Source organism: Zophobas morio, unplaced genomic scaffold, assembly GCF_036711695.1.
Source record: "Zophobas morio isolate AGI-343-1 ecotype UQ-CSIRO unplaced genomic scaffold, CSIRO_AGI_Zmor_V1 ptg000004l, whole genome shotgun sequence".
Taxonomy (NCBI): domain Eukaryota; kingdom Metazoa; phylum Arthropoda; class Insecta; order Coleoptera; family Tenebrionidae; genus Zophobas; species Zophobas morio.
The window spans coordinates 1,975,929-2,003,527 of NW_026972109.1; the positions used below are offsets into that span (position 1 = coordinate 1,975,929).

At 36.7% G+C, this 27,599-nt stretch overlaps 5 protein-coding genes across 8 annotated transcripts; 4 read left to right on the plus strand and 1 right to left on the minus strand.

Annotated features, from left to right (window-relative positions):
* Positions 1-26: 26 nt before the first annotated feature.
* Positions 27-13,052, plus strand: LOC135136955 (dnaJ homolog subfamily C member 16). 2 transcript variants are annotated; one of them, XM_064066458.1, is made up of 9 exons: positions 27-489; positions 540-800; positions 847-1,127; positions 1,181-1,361; positions 1,413-1,599; positions 1,651-1,861; positions 1,909-2,275; positions 11,776-12,018; positions 12,081-13,052. In XM_064066458.1, exons 1-9 carry the CDS (start codon positions 326-328, stop codon positions 12,493-12,495), a joined length of 2,310 nt encoding a protein of 769 aa, XP_063922528.1. In that variant the 5' UTR covers positions 27-325; the 3' UTR covers positions 12,496-13,052. The 2 variants fall into 2 exon arrangements, with proteins under 2 accessions (XP_063922528.1, XP_063922536.1); XM_064066466.1 differs by having other exon boundaries at positions 1,912-2,275.
* Positions 13,053-13,167: 115 nt separating this feature from the next.
* On the plus strand, positions 13,168-13,765 carry LOC135136991 (protein anon-73B1). 3 transcript variants are annotated; one of them, XM_064066524.1, is made up of 3 exons: positions 13,168-13,323; positions 13,377-13,564; positions 13,610-13,765. In XM_064066524.1, the coding sequence occupies exons 2-3, from the start codon at positions 13,415-13,417 to the stop codon at positions 13,709-13,711; spliced, it is 252 nt and encodes an 83-aa protein (XP_063922594.1). In that variant the 5' UTR covers positions 13,168-13,323; positions 13,377-13,414; the 3' UTR covers positions 13,712-13,765. The 3 variants fall into 3 exon arrangements, with proteins under 3 accessions (XP_063922594.1, XP_063922603.1, XP_063922586.1); XM_064066533.1 differs by having other exon boundaries at positions 13,168-13,318; XM_064066516.1 differs by lacking the exon at positions 13,168-13,323 and having other exon boundaries at positions 13,330-13,564.
* Positions 13,716-14,811, minus strand: LOC135136980 (charged multivesicular body protein 3). Its single transcript, XM_064066505.1, has 4 exons — positions 14,661-14,811; positions 14,548-14,608; positions 14,319-14,498; positions 13,716-14,267 (listed from the first exon to the last, which is right to left on the minus strand). The coding sequence occupies exons 1-4, from the start codon at positions 14,703-14,705 to the stop codon at positions 13,900-13,902; spliced, it is 654 nt and encodes a 217-aa protein (XP_063922575.1). The 5' UTR covers positions 14,706-14,811; the 3' UTR covers positions 13,716-13,899.
* A 177-nt stretch (positions 14,812-14,988) lies between these two features.
* LOC135137010 (MICOS complex subunit MIC10-like) lies at positions 14,989-15,589 on the plus strand. Its single transcript, XM_064066546.1, has 2 exons — positions 14,989-15,274; positions 15,359-15,589. Exons 1-2 carry the CDS (start codon positions 15,196-15,198, stop codon positions 15,508-15,510), a joined length of 231 nt encoding a protein of 76 aa, XP_063922616.1. The 5' UTR covers positions 14,989-15,195; the 3' UTR covers positions 15,511-15,589.
* A 5,338-nt stretch (positions 15,590-20,927) lies between these two features.
* On the plus strand, positions 20,928-23,736 carry LOC135133964 (kinesin-like protein KIF9). Its single transcript, XM_064062533.1, has 11 exons — positions 20,928-21,237; positions 21,284-21,377; positions 21,429-21,651; positions 21,698-21,822; positions 21,874-22,094; positions 22,144-22,294; positions 22,342-22,629; positions 22,676-22,814; positions 22,861-23,183; positions 23,233-23,508; positions 23,557-23,736. The coding sequence occupies exons 1-11, from the start codon at positions 20,987-20,989 to the stop codon at positions 23,734-23,736; spliced, it is 2,271 nt and encodes a 756-aa protein (XP_063918603.1). The 5' UTR covers positions 20,928-20,986.
* Positions 23,737-27,599: the final 3,863 nt, after the last annotated feature.

The window sequence follows — 27,599 nt, forward strand, 5'->3', positions numbered from 1 at the left end:
CTTCGATGTTTTTCGTGTTGGTTAAACGTGGTCAAAAGTGGGTCAAGATAATAAAGTCGATACAAATATAATAAAGCAGTTTGTGTTGATTCCGGAAAGTAAATAATTATTTAAGACGTGATTACACTCATCCGCATTTTTGGAATTTTTTTACAAAAAGACGCATCGCGGGATTGCGTACTTTTGTTATCCCGGCGGTGACAACTCCGTTTGACGGTTGACAGTTTTCCTGTGAAAAATCAATATTTTCATGATTTTTGCTCCGATTTTCGTATATGTGTTATAATTGAATCATTTTCAGACATTATATGAGTTCTAAGTGACAATGAAATGGATGTCCAAATTCTGGATATATTGTGGTTATATTTCCGTTTGTTTACTACTAAATGCACTAGCGGAATTAGGTAACCCCTACGAAATTCTGGGTGTACATAGAAAGGCGAGTCAAGTGGAAATAAGAAAAGCCTACAAACAACTAGCGAAAGAATGGTAAGAAACGATTTTGCAGACCCATTAGAACCCTCACCCACTCTTGTCAGGCACCCGGACAAAACCAAGGACCCATCAGCTGAGGAGCGCTTCGTCAGCATCAAACAAGCTTACGAGTTGTTATCCGACCCGGAACGCAGAAAAAAGTACGACGATAAAGGAATAACAGAGGATGATTTTTACAACAAACCTGAGCACCCCCCTTTCCAAACCAATAACGCTTTTGACGACATTTTCGGCTCCCACGGGGCTCATTTCAACTTTCAGGAGAACGACATAACGTTTTTTCACAAGTTGTCGATAACTGCGAGGTACCGTGGTCACGATTTATTAAATCAATTACAATTTTCGTTGCAGGCAATATGACAAATTAATTGTTCCAAAGAGCGAGAAGACGCCTCATTTAATATTTTTTTACACTGATTGGTGTTTCGCTTGCCTTCAAACTGCTCCATACTGCCGCAAATTGATCGACAAATTGGAACCATTGGGTGTGAATTTTGTGACCGTTCATTCAGGGAAAGAGTCGCTGCTAGCAAGGCGCCTTAATATACATAGTATACCGTGCATTGTGTTAGTGCTTGATGGAAACGTGTTTGTTTACAAAGAGACAATTACTAGTGTTCAGAAGATTATTGGTGAGTCTTGAAAAAGACTAGTTTTGTGTTATAGTATTGATTTTGGGTTGTAGAATTTCTTAGGAATAAGTTGCCATATAAACTCGTTCCGAAATTGAAGAATGACGATGTGGGGGAGTTTTTGAATGGTTGGGAGGATAATAGAGTGCGCGGGTTGATTTTTGAACCACGACAAATCACGCGGTTGCGGTATATAGTCACTGCCTACCATTTCAGACATAGGGTTGCCTTTGGGTACGTTTTTGATTGAATTTTTAAATTAATTAATTTATTATTTTTTTTAAGCTTTGTAGATTCTCAAGAAATCAGGCGCAAGTATCAGGTTCCACAAGACATGGACACGGTGTTGCTTTTCAACGAGAACACTTCCTCCCCCATGGCTAGTTTGTCAATGAAAGACATACCGACTTCCACTTTGCACCATATTGTGTCCTCAAATCAGTACCTTGCACTTCCAAGGTTGTCTTCTCAGGTAGTCCACATTTCTGTGTCCATTCCCAACTTATTAACTCGTTCTTCATAGGAAGTTTTAGATGCTTTATGTCCCTGTGAGTGGAACAAACCCCGCAAGCGCTTGTGCGTCGTTCTGGTGACTAAAACCTCCTCCAGTCACGATCCTCACCGCCAATCTTTCAGAATTTACGCACAAAACTCGCCCTACAACACCGAGAAAGTGCGCTTTGCGTACATCTACCACGACAAGCAAGCGGAGTTCGTGAATTCTTTAATTCCAGGTAGCGTTCGTTAATTTCTGTGTCTTTTCTACAATTTATTTTTTCAGAAGGCGAGTTTGTGGAACCGCTGCTGCGGATTGTGATTCTGTGGCGCAGAGACACGTCGCACATCAAGTACGAGTGGATAACTGACAAGTGGGAGTGGGAGACGAATTTGAATCAGACTACGCAAAAATTGGACAGCACGATTAGCAGGTTGCTGCGATCGAGTGAAGCTTTGACGTATGAAGCGTTCGTTAACGATTTGTTTGACGAGCACGCGAAGGGGATCATTGGACGGATTGTCGCACGAGTTAGGACTTTCCTTGAGTCGATTTATGACGATTTAGGCAAGGACCAGATTCTACCAGCCTTGTCTATTATTGGAACGATTATTTTTATACTGGCGGTTGGATATTTTATGGCGTATTTAGTGTGAGTATTTTCTTTTGTGTTTGTTGCGTCATGTAGTTGTTAAAAAAGCGTAAAATAGTTGTGTGGGTTCGTTTATGGAAACTGTATTGTTGTTAAGATTGGGTCATTGTACACTGTAACGGTGTTTATGTCGCGGGAAGTAGCTCAAGGAAGGTTGGAGGTCTGTTGTTATTGACCTGTCTGAAAGTTTAAAATTTTGGAAGCTAAGATTGTTCCCGTCGTTCCAAATGTTGTGGTTAAAGATTAAATGCGTCGTAATATGAGGTTTGATAAAGCCGCTGATCCGGCTCGAAGGACCATAAGTTGAATGTTATAGCTCAGGATGAATTTGACTTTGATTTTGAGTAATTAATAAGAATTTGCTACCTGAAGTCACCGCACTACTTTAAGAAAGTCGAATTTAAGTATACTGTGGTAAAGTAGGTACTTAGATCCAACGGGTTTCTTTGGGGATAGTACTCAACAATTACCATGAAGATAGTAAATCGTTAATTTTTTATCACTCCAAAAACGATGACTTCACTTAAAATTTTTAAGATAAATTTTTCTTAAAAAATTACGGATGGTCTACGTTTGTGGTTTCTAATGTATTCATTTTTTTGCACATTTTTCTGTTTTTTTTTCTGTTCCCCTTTATTGTCCCCCGTTTTACCCCTTTTATTTGTGTCTTTTTTTCGCATTTTTGTCCAATATTTTTCGTCTTTTTTGTCTCCCTTTTTTTGTGGACTTTTTTCGCGTTTTTTTTTTCCGCCGTTTTGCAGCATTTTGTTGACTTTGTCGGGTCTTCATAGTGGCTATTTTTGCTGCCTCTTTTTTTGTCGGATTTTTTTATCGTCTTTGTGCGGATTTTTTTTTTTTCTCTTTTTTTCTTGTTCCTTTTCCCATTTTCTGTTTGTTATTTATCGCCAATATTTCGTCCCATTTTTGACCCTTTTTTTCGCCTTTTTCAACTTTAATTGTCACCTTTTTGTCGGATATTTTTCACCTTTTTTTTTTGTTGGATTTTCTTTAGTCGCCTTTTTTTGTTGACTTTTTGTCGCTTTTCTTGGCGCTTTTTACGCCTCTTTTCCGCTTTTTTTCTCCCCTTTTTTTTGTCCCCTCTGTCGGAAATTTTTTACTTGTGTTTTTTTATCCCTTTCTTTGTCGGAACATTTATCCCCTTTTTGTGGGATATTTTGGCCTATTTTTATCTAATTTTATTTAGTGGACTTTTTCTACCTCCTTTTTTTGTTCCCTCTTTGTCGGATATTTTTTGCTTTTTTTTTACCCCTTTTCTGACACCTTTTGTCGCCTTTGCACATTTTAGATAGGATTTATTCGGCCAAATTTTGAGCTGACGTCCAGTGCCGAAACTAGCTATAGGCCAAGTAGGCCCTTGCCTAGGGGCGCCAACGACAAGGGGCGCCAAATTCGTCCAAAAATTATGTTGTATAGTTTTGGAAATTTCATTGTACCCTATAAAATTTTATTGGCAATAACGAGACGGACAGTAGTACAATAGCAAGAGATATTTACAACTTAAGTTGTCAGGTGTCGGTAATCCCCAGATGATGGAAACCAGAATAATCCAGGTCCTAGCAGGGACCATCGTTACTTATGAACGGAAATGACCATTATTTTATGAGTATAACTACCTGCCAAATGTTCTCAGACAAATTCGAGTGAAATGGTGTGAGCCATAAATATTTCTTACCATTGTACTACTGTCCGTCTCGTTATCGTCAATAAAATTATATAGGGTAGAATGAAATTTCCAAAACTATACTAAGAATTATGTCATATTAATTTTTTTTTTTTTTGAACGGAAGCTCAGAAACATGTAACCGGTGCGACAGGTTTTTGAATGTTTATTTTATTTTGAACTTACATAATATTTATAGATTTATACATATTATATGTATACCTACATGTATAATCTTGAATTTTTTTTCTTTTTTTTTATATTTTATCATAGTATCTGTTTTGCATACTTAAAAAATATAAATAAAACTGTTCTGTAAAATTGGGGGGGCGCATAACGCAAGGTTCGCCTATACCTAAATATTCTTTGGTTTCGGCACTGCTGACGTCATCAATTTTTTGGAAGGGATAAGCAAATATGTATACCGAGTGTCTGGAAAATAGCGGATTAACTCTTCAGTACGTTATGTACGAGGGTTTCGGGAGTTGCAAAAATAGTGACTGAAATCCACCTTTTAAGGACAACAAACATAAACTGATTTTAGAAACTACTAGCCCCGCCCACCCACCCTCACTTTTCTTAGAGAATATGTCATTTGCCAAAATCGATCTTATCTTAGAAGGTACTAACCCCGCCCACACACCCACATCCACTTAAAGGGATCTCATTTGCCAAAATCAGTCTTATCCTAGCAGGTACTAGCCTGCCCACCTATCCTCTCTTTTTTTTAGAAGGTATCTCATTGTCCAAAATCATTCTTATCTCAGCAGGAACTAGTCCCGCCCACCCGCCCTCTCTTTTCTTAGAAAGTATCTCATTTGCCAAAGTCACTCTTATCTTAGCAAGATCTAGCCCCGCCCACCCACCCTTTCTTTTCTTAGAGGCTATATCATTTGCCAAAATCACTCTTATGTTAGCAGGATCTAGCCCCGCCCACCCACCATCTCTTTTCTTAGAGGATATGTCATTTGCCAAAATCACTCTTATCTTAGCAAGATTTAGCCCCGCCCACCCACCCTCTCTTTTCTTAGCGGATGTCATTTGCCAAAATCAGTCTTATCCTAGCTAGTAGCTGCTAAAATGAAACTGATTTTGGCAAATAACATTCCTTCTAAGAAAAGAGAGGGTGGGCGGGCGGGGCTAGTCGCAGCTAAGATAAGACTGATTTTGGCAAATGAGGTCCCTTCCAAGAAAATGAGGGTGGGTGGACGGGATTAGTACCTGGTAAAATAAGATCGATTTTGGCAAATAACATACTCTGTAAGAAAAGAGAGGGTGGGTGGGCGGGGCTAGTATCTATTAAGACTAATTTTGACAAATGACATATTCTTTAAGAAAAGAGACGGCGAGTGGGCGGGGCTAATATTTCTTAAGATAAGGCTGATTTTGATAAACGACTGAACAATATTACGCGTAATCACTGGAATGAAGAGGGGGTGGGTGGATGGGGCTATTGCTTGCTGATAAAAGACTGTAAGAAACAGTTAAACTTAGCCCCGCCCACCCACCCATTCTCTTGTTTTTTCTTCTAAAATAAGAAATAAATTTTATATCAAGTAGTATAACAAAAAATTACGATTAGCGCTTTTTTTTAACAGCCTACATTTTATTAGTTCGCATTCTCGCTCTACAAAAAAAAAGAACATATAATTAACCCCGCCTTCATTTACACTGATTCATTTTATCTGGTTCGAATGAAAGGTGGGTCTCATACTGAACAGAAATAAAATCGTTAGAATGAAAACTGCGCGCGTGGGCGGGACTAGTACCTGCTAAGATAAGACTAACTTTGGTAAATGACTTACCCTTTAAGAAAATAAGGAGGGGTGTGGGAGGGGCTAATATTTGCTAAGATAAGACTGACTGGAAAATTACATACTCTCTAACAAAATAGAGGAAGGGTGGGCGGGGTTAGTATTTCTTAAGATATGGCTGATTTTGTTAAGTGACTGAACAATTTGAAGAGTAATCACTGGAATAAAGACGGGGTGGGTGAGCGGGGCTATTGCTTGCAAATAAATGACTGTAGGAAAAAACTTTTTTCGCACCTGTTTTTTTTTTGTTGCCCCTTTTATTTAACGCTATTTTTTGGTGTTTTTTTTTTTGGCACATTTTGGTCCACAAAATTTTTTTAGTCACCTTTATTTGGTGGACTTTCTGTCATGTTTATTGTCGCCTTTTTTGGCCCCCTTTCCATCGCATTTATTGTCGAACAATTTTCATCCTTTTTCGTCTCTCTTTTTTGTGGAATGTTTGTTCGTTTTTCTTGTCCCTCTTTACGCTTTTTTATCCGTACTTTTTTATCGCTTTTTTTCCTGTTCCCCTTTGTTGTCCCCCGTTTTATCCCCATTATTTCTTTTAGGTGTCTTTTTTGCATTTTTGTCGGATTTTTTTCGCCTGTTTTTTTTTTATTCCCTTTTTTGACTTCTGTGAACTTTTTTCGTGTTTTTTTGTAGATTTTTTGTTTTTTTTGTCGCCTCTTTTTTCACCTCTTCTTTTGAAGGCATTTTCCCCCTTTTTTTATCGTTTTTTTTTTTTATGAGATATTTTCCGCCATTTTGCAGCGTTTTGTTGACTTTGTAGGGTCTTCATAGTCGCTTTTTTTGTGTCTCCTTTTTTTGTCGGATATTTTGGGCGATTGTGATAGGATTTTATTGAGGCCTATTTTTTGGACTTTTTGCTGCCTCTTTTTTTGTCGGATTTTTTTTATCATATTTTTTGCGATTTTTTTTTTTTGTCTTTTTTTCTTGTTCCTTTTCCCATTTTCTGTTTGTTATTTATCGCCAATATTTGGTCCCATTTTTGACCCTTTTTTACCCCTTTTTCAACTTTAATTGTCACCTTTTTGTCGGATATTTTTCACCTTTTTTTGTTGGATTTTCTTTAGTCGCCTTTTTTTGTTGACTTTGGCGCTTTTTGCACCTCTTTTCCGCTTTTTTTCTCCCCCTTTTTTGTTCCCTCTTTGTCCGAAATTTTTTACGTGTGTTTTTTTACCCCTTTTTGTCAGAATATTTATCCTCTTTTTTTGACATCTTTTGTCGCCTTTTTTGTGTTTTCTTATTTATATAGCATTTTTTGTGGGATATTTGTGCCTTGTTTTATCTTATTTTATTTAGTGACCTTTTTTCTCCCTCCTTTTTTTGTTCCCTCTTTGTCGGATATTTTTTGCTTTTTTTCCCCCTTTTTTGACACCTTTTGTCGCCTTTGGACATTTTAGATAGGATTTATTCGGCCAAATTTTGACCTTACGTTATCAATTTTTTGGAGGAGATAAGCAAATATACCATACAAAAATAGTGACCGAAATCCACCTTTTTAGGACAACAAACATAAACTGATTTTAGAAACTACTAGCCCCGCCCACCCATCCTCACTTTTCTTAGAGAATATGTCATTTGCCAAAATCGATCTTATCTTAGCAGGTACTGACCCCGCCCACCTAACCTCTCTTTTCTTAGACGGTATCTCATTTTCCAAAATCACTCTTATCTTAGCAGGAACTAGCCCCGCCCACCCGCCCTCTCTTTTCTTAGAGGGTATCTCATTTGCCAAAATCATTCTTATCTTAGCAGGATCTAGCCCCGCCCACCCACCCTCTCTTTTCTTAGAGGATATGTCATTTGCCAAAATCACTCTTATCGTAGCAAAATCTAGCCCCGCCCACCCACCCTCTCTTTTCGTAGAGGCTATGTCTTTTGCCAAAATCAGTCTTATCCTAGCTACCAGCTGCTAAAATAAAACTGATTTTGGCAAATGACATACCTTCTAAGAAAAGAGAGGGTGGGCGGGCGGGGCCAGTACCTGCTAAGATAAGACTGATGTTGGCAAATGAGGTCCCTTCTAAGAAAATGAGGGTGGGTGGGCGGGGTTAGTACCTGCTAAAATAAGATCGATTTTGGCAGATGACATACCCTGTAATAAAAGAGAGGGTGGGTGGGCGGGGCTAGTACCTGCTAAGATAAGAGTGATTTTGGCAAATGATATTCTTTAAGAAAAGAGAGGGCGGGTGGGCGGGGCTAGTATTTCTTAAGTTAAGGCTTCTTTTTCACCTTTGTTGTCTTTTTTGTCGGATATTTTGGCCGATTTTGATAGGAACTTATTGAGTAGCCTATTTTTGGACTTTTTTGCTGCCTCTTTTTGTGTTGGAATTTTTTTAATCGTTTTTTTTCGTCATCAATTTTTTGGAAGATAAGCAAATATACCGGGTGTCTGGAAAATAGCGGATTAACTCTTCAGTACGTTATATACGGGAGTTTCGGGAGTCGCAAAAAATAGTGACTGAAATCCACCTTTTTAGGGCAACAAACATAAACTGATTTTAGGAACTACTAGCCCCGCCCACCTATCCTCTCTTTTCTTAGAATGTATCTCATTATCCAAAATCAGTCTTATCTTAGCCGCTACTAGCCCCGCCCACCGACCCTCTCTTTTCTTACGAGGATATGTCATTTGCCAAAATCAGTTTTATTTCAGCAACTACTAGCTAGGATAAGATTTTTTTTTTTTTTTTTGAAAAATTTAAAACAATTTTAAGGTTCTAGGTATTCCTATTTGGAAAGAATTTGAAAGTGCTTTGAAACCTTTAGTGTCTTTTCTTATAATACTTTAATTAAATTTCGTAGGGGATTTTTTTTTTTTTTTTTGATTTGCCAAAATCACTCTTATCTTAGCAGGTACTAGCCCCGCCCACCCACCCTCTCTTTTCTTAGAGGATATGTCATTTGCCAAAGTCAGTCTTATCTTAGCAAGAATCAGTCTTATAGTACCTGCTAAAATGAAACTGATTTTGGCAAATGACATTCCTTCTAAGAAAAGAGAGGGTGAGCGGGCGGGGCTAGTAGCTGCTAAAATAAGATCGATTTTGGCAAATGACATACCCTGTAAGAAAAGAGAGGGTGGGTGGGCGGGGCTAGTACCTGCTAAGATAAGACTGATTTTGGCAAATGAGATCCCTTCCGAGAAAATGAGAGAATATTAAGCGTAATCACTGGAATGAAGAGGAGGTGGGTGGGCGTGGCTATTGCTTGCTGATAAAAGACCATAGGAAAAAGTTAAATTTAGCCCCGCCCACCCACCCGTTTTCTCTTTTTTTTTCTAAAATAAGAAATAAATCTTATAGCAAATAGTATAACAAAAAATTATGGTTAGCGCTTTTTTTTAACAGCCGACGTTTTATTAGTTCTCTTTCTCGCTCCATAAAACAAGATATATTTAACCCCGCCTTCATTTCCCTGATTCATTTTATCTAGTCCAAATGAAACGTGGATCTCATGAACTGAACAGAATAAAATCGTGAGAAAAAAATAGAGGGCGGGTGGGCGGGGTTAGTATTTCTTAAGATAAGGCTGATTTTGGTAAGTGACTGAACAATATGAAGAGTAATCACTGGAATAAAGAGGGAGTGGGTGGGCGGGACTATAACTTGCTTATAAATGACTGTAGGAAAAAGTTTAACTTTTTTCACCTGTTTTTTTGCTGCCCCTTTTATATAACGGCACTTTTTGACGTCTTTTTTGACACATTTTGTGGACCTTTTTTGTCGAGATTTTTTTAATCGCCTTTTTTTTTGTGGACTTTCTGTCGTGTTTATTGTCGCCTTTTTCATCGCATTTTTTGTCGGACAATTTTTATTTATATTTTTTTTTGTCTATTTTGTTTTTGGTCTCGCCTTTTTTTCGCCTTCTCTTTTGTCCCCTTTTTCTGTCGCCTTTTTTATGACATTTTTGATTGTTTTTGTAGTCGCTTTTTACGCGTTTTTATCCCTTGTTGTCTCGCGTTTTACCCCCTTTCTTTGTGTATTTTTTTGCTTGTTTTTTTTTTTGTTCCTTTTTTTTATTTTTTTCGTGCGCTCTTTTTTTGTCTCTTCTTGTGAAGTCATTTCCCTCCCTATTTTATCCTTCTTTTTAACAGAATATTTTTCACCTTTTTGTTGAAGCGTTTTGTCGGATCTTCATGGTCGCCTTTTTCGTGGACCTTTTTTCCTTGTCGCCGTTTTTCCGATGGCTTTGGAGTTTTTGGTGTAATCGCCTTTTTTTAATCCTTCATGGCAATTTTTTCCGACTGTTTTTTTTTTGTCCCCTTTTAAAACGGATATTTTGACCGATTTTGATAGGATTTTATTGAGTGGCTTATTTTTTGGACTTTTTTGCTGCCTCTTTTTTGCAGGCATTTTTTTTGACAGAATTTTTTAATCTTTTTTTTTGGTGGATTTTTTTGTCTTTTTTTTCTTGTTACTTTTCCCATTTTTTGTTGGATATTTATCGCCAATTTTTTTGTTCCATTTTTGACACTTTTTTACCCCCTTTTCAACTTTTATTGTCACCTTTTTTGTCGGACATTTTTCACCTTTTTTTTTTGTTGGATTTTCTTTAGTCGCCTTTTTTTATTGACTCTTTTTATGGCTTTTCTTGACCCTTTTTATGCCTCTTTTTCGTTTTTTTTTTCTCCCTCCTTTTTTGTCACAGTTTTTGTCGCCTTTTTTATGTCTTCTTTTTTATATCGCATTTTTTCTCGGATATTTTTGCCCATTTTTATCGGATTTTATTTTGTGGCCCTTTTTGGACTTTCTAAAAGAACATATAATTAACTCCGCCCACTCTCCCCACCTTCATTTCAGTGATTCATTTTTTCTAGTCCGAATGAAAGGTTATAATAAGAACACAGCGAGTGGGCGTAGCTAGTACTTGCTAAGATAAGACTAACTGTGGAAAATTAGATACCCTCTAAGAAAATAGAGGGCGGGTGGGCGGGGCTAGTATTAATTAAGTTATAAGGCTGATTTTGATAAATGACTGAACAATATTAAGAGTAATCACTAGAATGAAGAGAGGGTGGGTGGGCGGGGCTATTACTTGCTTATAAGAAAAACTAAGCCCCGTCCACCCACCCGTTCTCTCATTTTTTTCTTATAAAATAAAAAATCTTATAGCAAATAGTATAACAAAAAATTACGGTTAGCGTTTTTTTTAACAGCCTACATTTTTTTGCTGGCTTATAAATGACTGTAGGAAAACAGTAATTTTTTTCACCTGGTTTATTGCTGCCCCTTGTATTAAACACTTGACGGTTTTTTTACTCACATTTTTTGTCGCATGTTTTTTTGTTATCTTTTTGCCTTTTTTGTCTAATTTTATTTAGCTGCCTTTTTTCGCGTTTTATATTGCCGGTACTATGTCTGTTTTTTCAGTCGCCCTTTTTGCCTCTTTTGTATGGCATTTTTGTCGGAGATAATATTTACTGCAATAATATTATTAGTGTTGTTATAGATGAGATTTTTTCAGGTTTAAATTATCGAGAATACTAAATAGACTAGAATGGGTTTAATGAGGACAGTACGACATGCTAAACTCTGTATTTCTTTTAGAAAAACATCGTGCAGAAGTGGTGCCTTTACAAATATTTTTTATTCTATAATGTTTCCACAAAGCAATAAATTTTAATTTTATACTTATAAGTAGTTGCTTTCAACTGTCATTAATTTGCATCTTTTGTCTACGACAGGATAAATTTTCCACCCGTTTCGAGCATATTTTAATACTAAAATCTTTTTCATTTACTTGAATTAACTCTGAAGTGTCATTGACACAAATTTTGTACAGATCGTACTCATGTAATTACATAACTTTATTAAACCAAAACAGTGATACAGATAAAATCTCGATAAATTATATAAATATTTTCAAGTATGTTCGTTGATATTTTTATTTTTATCGGTCACGTTCAATCGAAAATAAAACGAGTCAGAGTTGGCGTTGCCCCTCCAGCTTTGGGTGGTACCACTGCACAACTAAAACATAAAAATATTTATTTTTGTTATTAGGCGTTTGGAGGAAGAGAGCATTCAGCAACAAAAAGCCAAAGCAAAATCCGGAAACAATAACAATGACAGCTCGAATCCTTCCTACCAGCCGGAATTGCGTCTACACGAACTGCGTGCAGAAAAGTACAACGGTCTAGTGAGACTTTTAAAGCCCGGTTGTCGAACAATTCTACTGGTATTGGACATGCAGTCGCGCCAACAATTAATTCCACCCTTCCACAAATCGGTATGGCCGTACCGAAAGTAAGTCATTTTATTTGCTTGTTAACTCTTTTTAATTTATTTATTTTTTGTTATTATTATAGAAATAAGACATTGATGTTTTCCTATATGTACATTGAACGTGGCCTTAGCTGGTATAAGGAGCTACTTCAGTTGTCCTTGCCAGAAGAGCGTGAACTGAACATTAATCCTCGAAATTGCGTCGGTACAGTGCTGTCGCTGAACGGCCACAGAAAATACTTCTGTATGTTCCACGCCAAGCACACCGAGCGCAAGTCAAAAAGCAAGCACAGAGCCAAAATAACGAAAAAGTTCGACGAGAAAGACTGTGAGAGCGGAACGTTTATCGGCTTCGATTCCGAGTCGTCCGAGTCAGAAGAGGAACTTCTGCTTCAAGAAAACCTACTGGACGGTCTGCCGAATTGGCTAGACCGACTATTCGAGGGAACAACACAACGTTATCACATTAATTATTGGCCAGAATTTCCAAATAAATAAATACCGTTAACACGTGAATATAGCATATAGAAGTTACATAACTCATGTTATTTGTCTGTTTGTTGTATTTATACATATCCGTAATGTTTGTATAATTCCACGCATTTTACGCCTTATTTCGACTGTTGTTTTTATGTGGAAATACGTTTGTTGTGTTCTACTTTCAATCATGATTCTTCTAGTCACATTCTTAGGATAGAATATAGCTGAATCGGTTTCGATAAATCCAGTTTCATATTGAAATTTTTCAAGTGGATTGTTAGAGTAGCTTGAATTTTTAAACGCAAAAGCGGGAGTTCCCAGAAAATTTTATGCTTATTTTCGGTTTTCGGAACTCGTCGTAAGTAATACTCATAGAGCCTACTGAAATTTTAAAAGTTATACTAGTTGGTTAGTGGTCGCTAGACTTTAAGATTCTTTTTATTCAGTGGTCTATAAAATATTATATGTTAATTTATTTGTGCCATATTTATTTATTATTGATTGGATAATTTCATCCAAACTTTGTGTATTATTACCTTGTGATTCGAATTTACAAATAAAGTTGTTTTCAGTTATTCAGGTTTATGCTCCACGAGACCATTTTCAAAAATTTACGAATAATTTTCATTGGATAATTTTGAGCATAAAGACAACTGCACCAACTGTTGCAGGTCTGCCAACATAAAGTAACATTGGTGTTTTTTTTTTCTCTTTTATTAATTAAACACATAATATTATAATAAAGCAATTTGTACAATTCACCAACACACAAAGTAAACAGCAAACTATGAGTATGAAAAGATTTATTCGAACAACGGTAACTTAATAGTCGTGGATTGAGGTTATGTATACATTTGGTGTTGACATTTTGAAATTCGCAACTTATTGATTTCTTGTAGTAAGTTTTCCGTGTCGTAGGCCACACGACCACGCTAAAATGAACGCTGCTATTAACATCGGTGTCGAAGACATGACCGCCACCATTGTACGGTACGGTCTTTATCTGGGGGCCCTCTTCCAAATCGCCTGTTTGGCTGCCTGCATTTTCATGCCGGATTCATCGGACGACAATAACTGGTTATCCAGAGTACGTATCAACTCCCATTTTCACCCATTTAGTTGGTACTTTCAGGGAGACAGCGACGACGAAAGTTCCGAGCAAAGCACCCCTCAAAATACCCCCCGTAGACCGTACCATCGAACCCGAAAACAAGAAAAAAAGAAGCGACGTTAAAATCCTCATTTTAAATATTTATTTAATTAAAAACAATAAACTTCTTAACAAGCATTAGTGAACAGTTAGAATCCTATTATTTACAAAGTATTGCATAAATACACTAAAAAAATATTCATTTTTATCCACAGTGAAGCAAATACAGTTATTAAATACTCTTAAAAGAACAACAGTGCGTTCGTCATTACTTAAGACTTGAGAGCTGCTAATCTGCTTTGCATTTCTTCGATTTCTTCCTCATCTTCTTCCTCGACTTCTACAGGTTTCTCAACCGGTCTTTCTCCCACTGGAGGAGCTGGAGCTTCACCTAATTTACCTTCAGTGATTTCCCATAATACTTTATCAATTTCGTTCTGCGCGGCTTCCTCCATTTCTTCAGTGTTGTCCTCAAAAGTGTCCATGGTTTCATCCAACATTTCTTCAATAATTCCGGCTTTCATCATCTCTTTGGACATGTTTTGCATGGTTTGGGCTACCTCTGGTACGCGGATCAAGCGCTGCATGGCTTGCATGACTTCCGTGGATTTAGCTAGAGAGCCGGCAACTCTGAGAGTAGCTACAATTTAACTAATAATAATAATTTTCAAGTGTCAAAATCATTCATTACCCAGCTGGTTTTTCATCTGCAACATGACTGAGTTAATGTGCGCCTTGGAAGTATAAATTTTAGTTATAGCACGACGTGCGTGCAAAATTTCTTTCGCCAAAATGTTACAAGTGTCTTTGTCACCCTTCTTTGCGGCTTCCTTAAGAGAGCGCTTCACTTTCTCCTCTTCTCGTTTGATAGCTACGGGATTCACCGAGTTTGTAATCAGGGGGGTTATTCACGAACTTACCTCTAATCTGACGGTCCAATTGGTATCCTTCTTTCCTGAGTTTGGAGTTCCATTCGTTTACCTACAACACAATTAGTGTCAAACGCAGATTTGCCTTTTTTTGTGTCAAGTACCATGTCCTTTGGGTTTCTTTCTGGTGTTTTCCCGAACAGACCCATGGTGTTATCGAAAATTTATAAAGACTCTCCCGAATTAGTGGTCGAAAGTGATCTCATCCTCACGTTGACAAGTGTTTGACAACACAAAATTTGACGTTTACCGCATAGTTAACTGTAGGACGCGATCACGATTTACGATTTTCAATTTCAATTTTATTAACGGGATTCATGAATAACGTAGACTGAGAATTTGTCGTTTAGTTGGATTGAACCCGAATTTCGCATCCAAAACCCCTTTGTCGTGATTTTAACATGACCATCTCCGCCTACTAAGCAAAATCCCCTAAAACTTCTGTCACCTGTCATGGATTTAAAATAGTGCGCTAATGTCACACCCAAGGTGCAAATCTACCCCAATTCTGCCGCTACCCCTTTAGATTATCCAGGCAAGCACTCGAAACCCGTTTAAACACACATTCTGAAAATATCTCTGACCTCATTGGACTATTGGACATCTTGGCACGAAAATTGATTGACCTCCCAAAAAAAGATGGCTACGCAAGTGCTAGTGGAAGAGGAGTTGGGCCGAAAATGGGACCGGTGTTTTTCGGATTCATTACTGAAATTCGGTAAGAACGACGCTTTAGCACGACTTTACAATTTGTTTTTCGTAATTGTATTATGTCATCAACATAACCTATAATTGTCACCAGGCGGCGGACTTGTCCTAGGCTCGGTCTTTTCCCTGTTATTTTTTAAGAGAAGACGGTGGCCCATTCTTCTAGGTGGCGGCTTCGGCGTGGGAATGGCATACTCGAACTGCGAGCGAGACTTGAACGCCACCATTCGTGATCGAAGCCTCTAATCCAGCGCCTCATTAGTACATTAGCCTATTCCTACAAACATCTTTTGGTAGAGTGTAAATAAATGGTTTAGTTGTTTAAGTTGATTTATTCCATGTTACACAATTGACGTTCCTAATGTCCAATTGTCACTTTTTTTGTGAATGAAGTCAACAATGGCTGAACGAAAGTACACAAAGATTTATTTTCGAATTTTTCCGATGGAGAAGATGCTCTGGGACTATTTAAAAATTCTCGATGATCACAGGACGATCTATATTCGGTGCTTGCAGCAGCTGGCCAAGTCAAAAGAGCACATGATGCCCACGTTTTGGACGTTTCGTACTGATTGTGGGCATCATCTATCTGGGAGATAGATGTAGACGAACTAAATCCAAAACTATGGCATGTTGATAGTCCTAGTCCAAGATTGAGACCTATAATTGAAAGTTTCCGGAAAAACTTGGTGGCCAAAAATTATGAAAAACATCGTGTTTATCCAGGAACTATGCGTCGATCAAATAGAATAATCTTAAGTCGATACAACGAGTGGTTTTCGAAATATCCGGTTTCTAAATACATATTTTTTAATATCTCAAAAATTGTCATATTTCATTGTAGCGATTTTGTAAAAATGGCACGAATTTTGGAAAAACTGAAGCTATAAAAAACTTAAGAGGATCGAAATGGATGAAAAAAATTTCTTTCGCTTAATTTTGAAGAAATTTTAATTTGTATTGAAAAAAATTGGCCTTTAGTGAAGTTGCCTAAAAATTCATGAAAAATTCTAGGAAATTGATTTCGATGAGCTGAAACTAAAAATATAGCACATTGTTGGTCACAGTCCAAGATTGAGGGCCACAACTGAAAATACTGGAAGAATTTTGACAATTTTTTTATACATTTTTCATTTATTTAAGTCTGTCCATGTGTAAACTTTGATCTTTAAAATTTTCAAGTTTTGACATTTCTAACATTTGCCTTGTATATAATATACAAGGGAAATGTTAGAAATATACTAGTTTTTTTGAAGTATAAAATTTCACCTTGGCACGAATGGGTCTAGGTTTTAAAAATAAAAATATCTTTTTGACAAAAAATATGCACAGACAATAATATATTAAAAAAATATTTAGTTCAAAATTTTATTTTATTTTATTATTTGATAAGTTAAGACTGATTTTGCCACTTTCCACTCCCACTCGACAGAGGAACACAATTAGCCCCGCCCACCCTCCCTACCTCTTTCAGTGATTGATTTTATCCGATCTGAATCAATGATCTTATACTCAACAGAAATAAAATTAGTCGTTAGAATGAGAAGAGGGGGGGGTGGGCGGAGCGAGTACTTGCTAAAATAAGACTGATTTTGGCAAATGACATACTCCCCAAGAAAATAGAGGGTGGGTGGGCGGGGCTAGTGCTTGATAGATAAGACTGAAGATTTTAAGAGGAGTCAGTGGGCGGGGCTACTGGTTGCTTATAAGACTTTTCAGAAGAAAGCCAAACTCAGCCCGGCCCATTTCTTTTCTCTATTTCACTGACTTATTTAATTTACTATAAAATGGGATTTAAATTATATTTTGAGAAATGGTAGAATCTAAGATTGAAAACAGAGTAAAAAGTACTTACCTCTACTCCGTTTTATCCTCCATTCTTATTGGCCCTGATTTTATATTGATAAATAATAGAATCTAGGATTAATACAATTTAATTTTTACTAATTGTTTCAGTTTTTAGATTTTGCAATTTTTCGATCAGCAAATTCACGTGTTTTCAATTTTTTATTTCTTCCATTTTTTAGTTTTTCATTTTTTTGTTAGTATTTGCTAAGATAAGACTGACTTTGGCAGACAATATATCCTTTAAAAAAACAGAGGGCGGGTGGGCGGGTCTAGTACTTGCTAAGATACGATTGATTTCGATAAATGACATACCATCTCAGAAAATAGATTTTTTTCTGGATTTTTAGACATTTCAACAAAATCTCAATTTTTCAAAACCTCATTACTTAGGCACTTTGAAAATTTCGATACTTTTTCGACCACCCACGAGAGTTTAAGCATACTTTATCGTAGATTTCGGGTTCCAGTAGTTACTTTTGGAAACTCTTTTTTCCACAATCGCCCAAGGAAATTATGGCAAAATTAAGGATTTTTGAAAAAAAAAAAGACTTTCAAACCGAATATTTCAAAAATTTTGCTCCGTGAACATATTTTTCGAATCGGAAACCTACATGACAAATTTTTTTGGGATTTTTGAACAACTATCTCAAGATCTGAATTTTTCGATTTATGAAAATTTCACTGTTTTTTCGACCACTTTCGTTGGATGTTTTTTTTTATAGATTTCGACTTCCTGAAGTTACTTTCGGCCTCGTTTCTTTGAAAACTCTTACTATTTTTCCAGAATCGTCCGACGAAATTATGGCAAAAGGGCAGTATACGATATGGTTCTAAATTCGGCCAAAAATATGGCGTGCTGATAGTCCCAGTCCAAGATTGAGGGCTTAATCGAAAATTCTCGAAAAATTTTGGAAATTTTGTAAAAGACCTATTTCTAGCGATTCCGGAAAAACTGGCTGGCCAAAAATTATTAAAAAAATCGCGTTTACGCCGGAATTGTGTGTCTATCAGACAGAAACATCCCAAGTCGATACGACTACTAGTTTTCGGAATATTTGATTCCAAAATCAAAATTACCTTTTTAGTCGATTTTGGAAAAATGGTAGGAAGAACAGAAGCCGCAAGTTACCTAACACTTCACAAAAAAATCTGGGAGATAGATTTAGACGAGCTAAATCCAAAACTATGACATGTTGATAGTCCTAGTCCAAGATTGAGAGCTATAATTAAATTTCCGGAAAAACTTGGTGGCCAAAAATTATGAAAAACATCGTGTTTATCCAGGAACTATGCGTCGATCAAATAGAATAAAAATGGTACGAATTTTGGAAAAACTGAACCTATAAAAAATTTAAGAGGATCGAAATGGATGAAAAAAATTTCTTTTGCTCAATTTTGAAGGTGCTCGAGAAAAGATTCAAAATCTTAAAAGGGGTGGTATTGGAAAAAAAGGCTCTTTGTGAAGTTGCCTAAAAATTCACAAAAAATTCTGAAAATTTGATTTCGATGAGCTCAAACTAAAAATATAGCACATTGTTGGTCCCAGTCCAAGATTGAGGGCCATAAATGAAAATACTGGAAGAATTTTGACAATTTTCTTATACATTTTTCATTTCTTTAAATCTATCCATTTGTAAATTTTGATCTTTAAAATTTTCAAATTTTGACATTTCCAACATTTCGCTTGTATTTAACATACTAGTTTTTTTGAAGCATGAAATGTCACTTTGGCACGAATGCGTCTAGGTTTTAAAAATAAAAATAAATTTTTTTGACAAAATATATTTAGTTCAAAATTTTATTTTATTTTAGAATTTGTTAAGACAAGACTGATGTTTGGCACTTTCCACTCCCACTCGACAGAAGAAGATAATTAGCGCCGCCCACCCACCCTGCCTCCTTTTCAGTGATTGATTTTATCCGATCTGAATGAAATCAACGATCTTCTACTCAATAGAAATAAAATTAGTCGTTAGAATGAGGAGAGGGGTGGGCGGGCGGGGCTAGTACTTGCTAAGATAACACTGATTTTGGCAAATGACATACACCCCAAGAAAATACAGTGTGGGTGGGCGGGGCTAGTATTTGATAAGATAAGACTGATTTTGGCACTTTGAAAATTTTCGAAAATTAGTTGAAAACATTTTCTTGTAGATTTCGATATCCAGAAGTCATTTTTGGCTTTGTTTACTTTACATCGTAGATTCTATTATTAGTTTCCACTCCCACTCGACAGAAGAACATAATTAATTTTAGCCATTTTGAAAAAACTGTCTGGCCGAAAATTGTGAAAAAAATCGTGTTTGCGCAGAAGTTATACGTCTATCGGATAGAATAATTCCAAGTCGACACGACAACTAGTTTTCGAAATATTCAGTTTCAAAGTGTAATTTTTAAAATATCACAAAAATTGCCATCTTTCGATTTAGCAATTTTGGAAAAATTGTAGGAATTTTCGGCAAACTGAAGCCATAACGATTTTCAGAGGAACGAAATGAACAAAAAAATCTTGTTTGCTCAATTTCAAAAGTGCTCAAGAAATCCAAAATTTCAAAACGGGTGATATTGAACAATTGGGATTTTTGCGAAGTTGCCTAAAAAATTCACGAAAAATTCTGGAAGATAGATTTCGACGAGATGAATCCAAAAATAAGCCAAGTTGATAAGTCCAGTCCAAGATTGAGAGCTATAATTGAAAATTCCGTAGGAATTTTAGCAATTTTGTTAAGCAATTTATTAGTTAGTAAATAGTTAATAGTTTTTCCGTTTTATATAAAAAGTAACGCAGATATGCAACAATGTTTAATTGGTTTAATCAACCTGGCGCCTCCACCACAATCGTCCACCACACACCCAAGTTTTACATTTTATTTATAAAACAAAATAAAAACCCCCATTTACATTAATACGTTAACCACCCACGATGCTTCATCTCATACAATTTCTTCTTACGTTGTTCGATTTCAATCAAATCTTTAAATTTTTCAAACGCTTCAGCTTCCAAATCTTCAGGCGTTTCTAGTACTTCACAGACTTTTATTTCTTCTTCCTCGTCTTCCTCTTGTAACACGTCCTCGATATTCTAAGCAGCCACATTGTTACCCTCATCCCCACAACCAACTCAACTCACCAGCGGCATTCCTTCCGACGACTCCACTTCACCAACCGTGGTATTTCGCCTCACAAAAAGCATTAAAATCGTCATTAAGCGCCTTCTTCTGCTCTTTACAAATATTAACATGAGTTTTAACCTCGACTTGACACTTCAAAACTAAGTCTTGTTGATCGACTTGGTCTTGTTCGTTTTTTTGCAGCTCTTTCAAAACGCACTTTTCGTAGTTACTTAAGACGATTCTAGCGCCTTCTTGACCCATTGCTTGTTGAAATTCGCGCGTCATTTTTGCCTGGTGCCAAAAAACATAGTACAAACCGACAAACACATCAGAAACCTACCATAAACAAGTCGTTTCTGTGTTTTTCCACCCGACAGGTAATCCCTCTCAAGTTTCCCAACTCTTTCAAGTACAATTTGTTTTTCGTAATTGTATTATGTCATCAACATAACCTATAATTGTCACCAGGCGGCGGACTTGTCCTCGGCTCGGTCTTTTCCCTGTTATTTTTTAAGAGAAGACGGTGGCCCATCCTTCTAGGTGGCGGCTTCGGCGTGGGAATGGCATACTCGAACTGCGAGCGAGACTTGAACGCCACCATTCGTGATCGGAGCCTCTAATCCAGCGCCTCGTTAGTACTTTAGCCTATTCCTATAAACATCTTTTGGTAGAGTGTAAATAAATGGTTTAGTTCTTTAAGTTGATTTATTCCATGTTACACAATTGACGTTCCTAATGTCCAATTGTCACTTTTTTTGTGAATGAAATCAACAATGGCTGAAAGAAAGTACACAAAGATTTATTTTCGAATTTTTCCGATGGAGAAGATGCTCTGGGACTATTTAAAAATTCTCGATGATCACAGGACGATCTATATTCGGTGCTTGCAGCAGCTGGCCAAGTCAAAAGAGCACATGATGCCCACGTTTTGGACGTTCCGTACTGATAGTGTTTTTTTCCAAAACACCCAGAAACAGATCTATGATGGGGTCATGCCTGAGGTTTTAGATAAGTATGTCTGTATGATTTTCCAAACGATTTCGTCATTTTCGTTGTAGTGTCTCGCAGGGGCACGATGCCGTCGTTATGGCGTACGGACAAACCGGATCTGGGAAATCTTTAACGATTAGCGACTTGCATAATCGTTATGAGGTTAACACACGTTTGATATTAACGCTTTTATTAATCAGTTAGTTACACTAGGATAGAGGTATTCTGCCAAGAGTAGCGTCAGATTTACTACACATGAAAGCAGAAGCAACAAAAAACAACATGAAAGTATGCATTCAAGTGTCCTACGCGGAATTTTCCAGATCCACAGTCAACGATTTACTGAAACCATGTCCCAATCACCTCCACAATTTGAAAGACATAGTTAAAATAAAAGCTAAAACGGTGGAAGACGCGTTTAAAGCCATATTTAAAGGTTGAATCTTGAGGACAAAAACCCAATACCGAGTTTCGTTTTTCAGGTGAAGGCCGTAAAACATTCTCTGAAAATAGTCGCTACCCTTCGCATTCCTGTAGCTCGATTTTTACGTTTCATATCCACATGAAGAAGCTAGAAATGCAGGAAAACGCGATACGAAAGTGCAAGGTTTCTTATTAAATTTGATCAAACGTATTACGTAATTATTGTTTTGTGTAGCTGCACGTTATAGATCTTGCAGGAGCCGACTCCATCGGAAATTTCTCTTGTTTGTTTAAAAATCCACAAGAAGTGGGGGCCGGCAATTTAGCTAAAACCCAACTGGAACAATTTTTTCTAGTGTTGTGTTCTAACATCCCTGAACATATTAGAATCAAGCAGAGATTAAATCCGATGATCCAGTATTTGGGTGATTCTTTAAAAAAAGCTACTATATTTCGGTATATTGACACTATATCGGTAAACAATTTAAATGATGTGTTTTTATAGCTTCGTTGGTCATATTCGTGTGTCCAGAGAAGATTTACTAGTAACGATTTCAATGCTACGTTTTGGCGAACTCATTGGTGGTTTAAAAGCCACAAAGTACGAACTTAGAGTCGATAAAGCAGTTAAGCACGAACAAGTGATTGATTTACAGGTAAACAACACACTGCTGGTGATTAAGTACAATCACGCCAGTTCTAGAAACAATTAACTAAGCTTAAGTTGGAAAATAAGTACAACGCGATTTTAATGCACCAAGACCTCGCTAAATCGCTAAGTGGGGAAAGGTTCGCCCACATTGAGAGAACAGTCAACGAATATCTACAAAACAAAATCACCCAATTAACTCTACTAAACGTGTGCGATATTAACATCGCACTAGAAATTCTAAAAATGATTTGCAAGAAGTTTGAAGAAGAAAAAACTATGGAGAGAGACAGCGTAGTTTCTGCTACGAAACCAAAACGGTCGTCGTCTGGAAGCAATAAAGTATTAAAAAAACGAAAACGAAGTGGTGGTAAAAACGATGTTCTAGGTCCAACAAAAATCAGCTCGAAGTTCTCACAAATCCTCGATGTCTGATAAGATGATAAAACGTACAACCGACGAAAAAGGAACCTCGGACAAAGTGCGACCTTCTTCTGCTAAACCCAGTAAAGAAAAAGTGCCTTCGGGTGAGTCGTTGATCCGGCTTTCGTTTGTCTGAATTTATTAATCTAGTACACGAAACTGCATCCAAAAGATCCAAAATTGCAAGCAGTACAAGTTTGATCAAGCAGCAAGTTGCCGAAAAACGCAGGTCTTCTAGTAGACTTTCATTGCGTTCTAATGAGGCTTTGTTGATGGGCCACATTCCTCCCGAGTCTACCGAAGCCTGGAATTTATACACCCAAGAGAGACAAGATGAGTACGCCCGGCTTGTGGAAATTTACAAAACTAACGAAGCCGCTGCCAAAGTCGCGTATAAAACGTACTTGAAAGAGTTGGGGAACTTGAGAGGGATTACCTGTCGGGTGGAAAAACACAGAAACGACTTGTTTATGGTAGGTTTCTGATGTGTTTGTCGGTTTGTACTATGTTTTTTGGCACCAGGCTAAAATGACGCGCGAATTTCAACAAGCAATGGGTCAAGAAGGGGCTCGAATCGTCTTAAGTAACTACGAAAAGTGCGTTTTGAAAGAGCTGCAAAAATCCGAGCAAGACCAAGTCGATCAACAAGACTTAGTTTTGAAGTGTCAAGTCGAAGTTAAAACTCACGTTAATATTTGTAAAGAGCAGAAGCAGGCGCTGCATGACGATTTTAATGCTTTTTGTGAGGCGAAATACCATGCTCCGGTTGATGTAGAGCCGTCGGAAGGAATGCCGCTGGTGAGTTGGGTTGGTTGTGGGGATGAGGGTAACAATGTGGCTGCTTAGAATATTGAGGACGTGTTACAAGAGGAAGACGAGGAAGAAGTAGTAAAGGTCTGTGAAGTACTAGAAACGCCTGAAGATTTGGAAGCTGAAGCGTTTGAAAAATTTAAAGAGTTGATTGAAATCGAACAACGTAAGAAGAAATTGTATGAGATGAAGCATCGTGGGTGGTTAACGTATTAATGTAAATGGGGGTTTTTATTTTGTTTTATAAATAAAATGTAAAACTTGGGTGTGTGGTGGACGATTGTGGTGGAGGCGCCGGGTTGATTAAACCAATTAAACATTGTTGCATATCTGCGTTACTTTTTATATAAAACGGAAAAACTATTAACTATTTACTAACTAATAAATTCCTTAACAAAATTGCTAAAATTCCTCCGGAATTTTCAATTATAGCTCTCAATCTTGGACTGGACTTATCGACTTGGCTTATTTTTGGATTCATGTCGTCGAAATCTATCTTCCAGAATTTTTTGTAAATTTTAGACAACTTCGCAAAAATTCCAATTTTTCAATACCACCCGTTTTGAAATTTTGGATTTCTTGAGCACTTTTGAAATTGAGCAAACAAGATTTTTTTGTTCATTTCGATCCTCTGAAAATCGTTATGGCTTCAGTTTGCCGAAAATTCCTACAATTTTTCCAAAATTGCTAAAATGAAACATGACGATTTTGAAATATTTTAAAAATTCCATTTTGAAACTAAATATTTCGAAAACTAGTTGTCGTGTCGACTTGAAATTATTGTATCCGATAGACGTATAACTTCTACGTAAACACGATTTTTTTCACAATTTTCGGCCAGACAGTTTTTTCAAAATGGCTAAAATTAATTATGTTCTTCTGTCGACTGGGAGTGGAAACTAATAATAGAATCTACGATGTAAAGTAAACAAAGCCAAAAATGACTTCTGGATATCGAAATCTACAAGAAAATGTTTTCAACTAATTTTCGAAAATTTTCAAAGTGTCAAAATCAGTCTTATCTTATCAAATACTAGCCCCGCCCACCCACCCTATATTTACTTGGGGTATATGTCATTTGCCAAAATCAGTCTTATCTTAGCAAGTACTAGCCCCACCCGCCCTCCCCTCTCCTCATTCTAACGACTAATAATTTTATTTCTATTGAGTAGAAGATCGTTGATTTCATTCAGATCGGATAAAATCAATCACTGAAAAGGAGGCAGGGTGGGTGGGCGGCGCTAATTATCTTCTTCTGTCGAGTGAGAGTGGAAAGTGCCAAACATCAGTCTTGTCTTATCAAATACTAAAATAAAATAAAATTTTAACCAAATATTTTTTGTCAAAAAAATATATTTTTATTTTTAAAACCTAGACGCATTCGTGCCAAGGTGACATTTCATGCTTCAAAAAAACTAGTAAATACAAGCGAAATGTTAGAAATGTCAAAATTTGAAAATTTTAAAGATCAAAATTTACAAATGGAGAGATTTAAAGAAATGAAAAATGTATAAGAAAATTGTCAAAATTCTTCCAGTATTTTCAGTTATGGCCCTCAATCTTGGACTGGGACCAACAATGTGCTATATTTTTAGTTTCAGCTCATCGAAATCAAATTTCCAGAATTTTTTGTGAATTTTTAGGCAACTTCACAAAGAGCCCTTTTTTCCAATACCACCCCTTTTAAAATTTTGAATCTTTTCTCGAGCACCTTCAAAATTGAGCAAAAGAGATTTTTTTCATCCATTTCGATCCTCTTAAATTTTTTATAGGTTCAGTTTTTCCAAAATTCGTATCATTTTTATTCTATTTGATCGACGCATAGTTCCTGGATAAACACGATGTTTTTCATAATTTTTGGCCACCAAGTTTTTCCGGAAATTTAATTATAGCTCTCAATCTTGCACTAGGACTATCAACATGTCATAGTTTTGGATTTAGCTCGTCTAAATCTATCTCCCAGATTTTTTTGTGAAGTGTTAGGTAACTTGCGGCTTCTGTTCTTCCTACCATTTTTCCAAAATCGACTAAAAAGGTAATGTTGATTTTGGAATCAAATATTCCGAAAACTAGTCGTCGACTTGGGATGTTTCTGTCTGATAGACACACAATTCCGGCGTAAACGCGATTTTTTTAATAATTTTTGGCCAGCCAGTTTTTCCGGAATCGCTAGAAATAGGTCTTTTACAAAATTTCCAAAATTTTTCTAGAATTTTCGATTGAGCCCTCAATCTTGGACTGGGACTATCAGCACGCCATATTTTTGGCCGGATTTCTACGACCCGAAATCTGCAAGAAAATGTATCTAGTGAAATTTCGAAAATTTCGTTGAAAATTGGTCGGAAAATGGTCGTATTTTGCTTAGATTTATACTTTTCAAAGGACGATTCTGGAAAAACCATTGGATTTATCGAAGAAATGAAAGCGGGAGTAACTTCTACGGCCAGAAATCTACAAGAAAATGTATATAGTGAAATTTCGAAAATTTCGTTGAAAATTGGTCGAAAAATGGTCGTATTTTACTTAGGTTTGTACTTTTCAAAGGACGATTCTAGAAAAACCATTGGAGTTATCGAAGATATGAAAACGGGAGTGACTTCTACGGTTCGAAATCTACAAGAAGATCTATATAGTGAAATTTCGAAAACTTTGTTGAAAATTGGTCGAAAATTGGTCGTATTTTGCATAGATTTGTACAATTCAAATGACGATTTTGGAAAAACCATTGGAGTTATCGAAGAAATGAACGCGGGAGTGACTTCTACGGCCCGAAATTACAAGAAAATGTATATAGTGAAATTTCGAAAATTTCGTTGAAAATTGGTCGGAAAATAGTCATATTTTGCATAGATTTGTACTCTTCAAAGGACGATTCTGGAAAAACCATTGGAGTTATCGAAGAAATGAAAGCGGGAGTGAATTCTACGACCCGAAATCTACAAGAAAATATATAAAGTGAAATTTCGAAAATTTCGTTGAAAATTGGTCGGAAAATGGTCGTATTTTGCTTAGATTTATACTTTTCAAAGGACGATTCTGGAAAAACCATTGGAGTTATCGATGAAATGAAAGCGGGACTGACTTCTACGACCCGAAATCTACAAGAAAATGTATATAGTGAAATTTCGAAAATTTCGTTGAAAATTGGTCGAAAAATGGTATTTTGCATAGATTTGTACTTTTCAAAGGCCGATTCTGGAAAAACCTTGCGAGTTATGGAAGAAATGAAAGCGAGAGTGACTTCTATAGCCCGAAATCTACAAGAAAATGTATATTGTTTTTTATCCCTTTTCGTCCTTCTCGTTCTTTTTCGTCATTATTATCCTTTTTCGTCCTTCTCGTCCTTTTTCGTCTTTATTATCCCTTTTCGTCCTTTTTCGTCCTTACTATTCTTTTTCGTTCTTCTTCGTCATTTTTCGTCCTTTTCTTCCTTATTATCCCTATTCGTCCTTTTTCGTCCTTCTCGTCCTTTTTTGTCCTTATTATCCTTTTTCGTCCTCTTTCGTCCTTTTTCGTCTTTTTTCGTCCTTTATCGTCCATTTTCGTCCTTATTATCCTTTTTCTTCCTTTTTCGTCCTTCTCGTCCTTTTTCGTCCTTATCATCCTTTTTCGTCGTTCTTCGTTATTTTTCGTCCGTTTTCATCCTTATTCGTCGTTTTCGTCTTTTTCGTCCTCTTAGTCCTAATTATCCTTTATCGTCATTTTTCGTCATTTTTCATCCCTTTCGCACTTATTATCCTTTTTCATCCTTTGTCGTCCTTTTCGTCCTTTTTTGTCCTTAACCTTTTTCGTCCTTTATCGTCCTTTTTCGTTATTTTTCGTCCTTTTCGCCCTTATTATTCTTTTTCGTCTGTTTTTGTCTTTTTCGCCCTTTTTTGTCCTTATTATCCTTTTTCGTCCTCTTTCGTTCTTTTTCATCCTCCTGTTCCGAAAAGGACGAAAAAGGACGTTCGTTCTTTGTTGACCTTGTTATCCTTTTTCGTCTTTTTTTGTTCTTTTTCGTCTTTTATCGATTTTTTTCGTCCTTTTTCGTCCTTACTATCCTTTTTCGTCCTTCTTTTCGGACGAATAAAGACGAA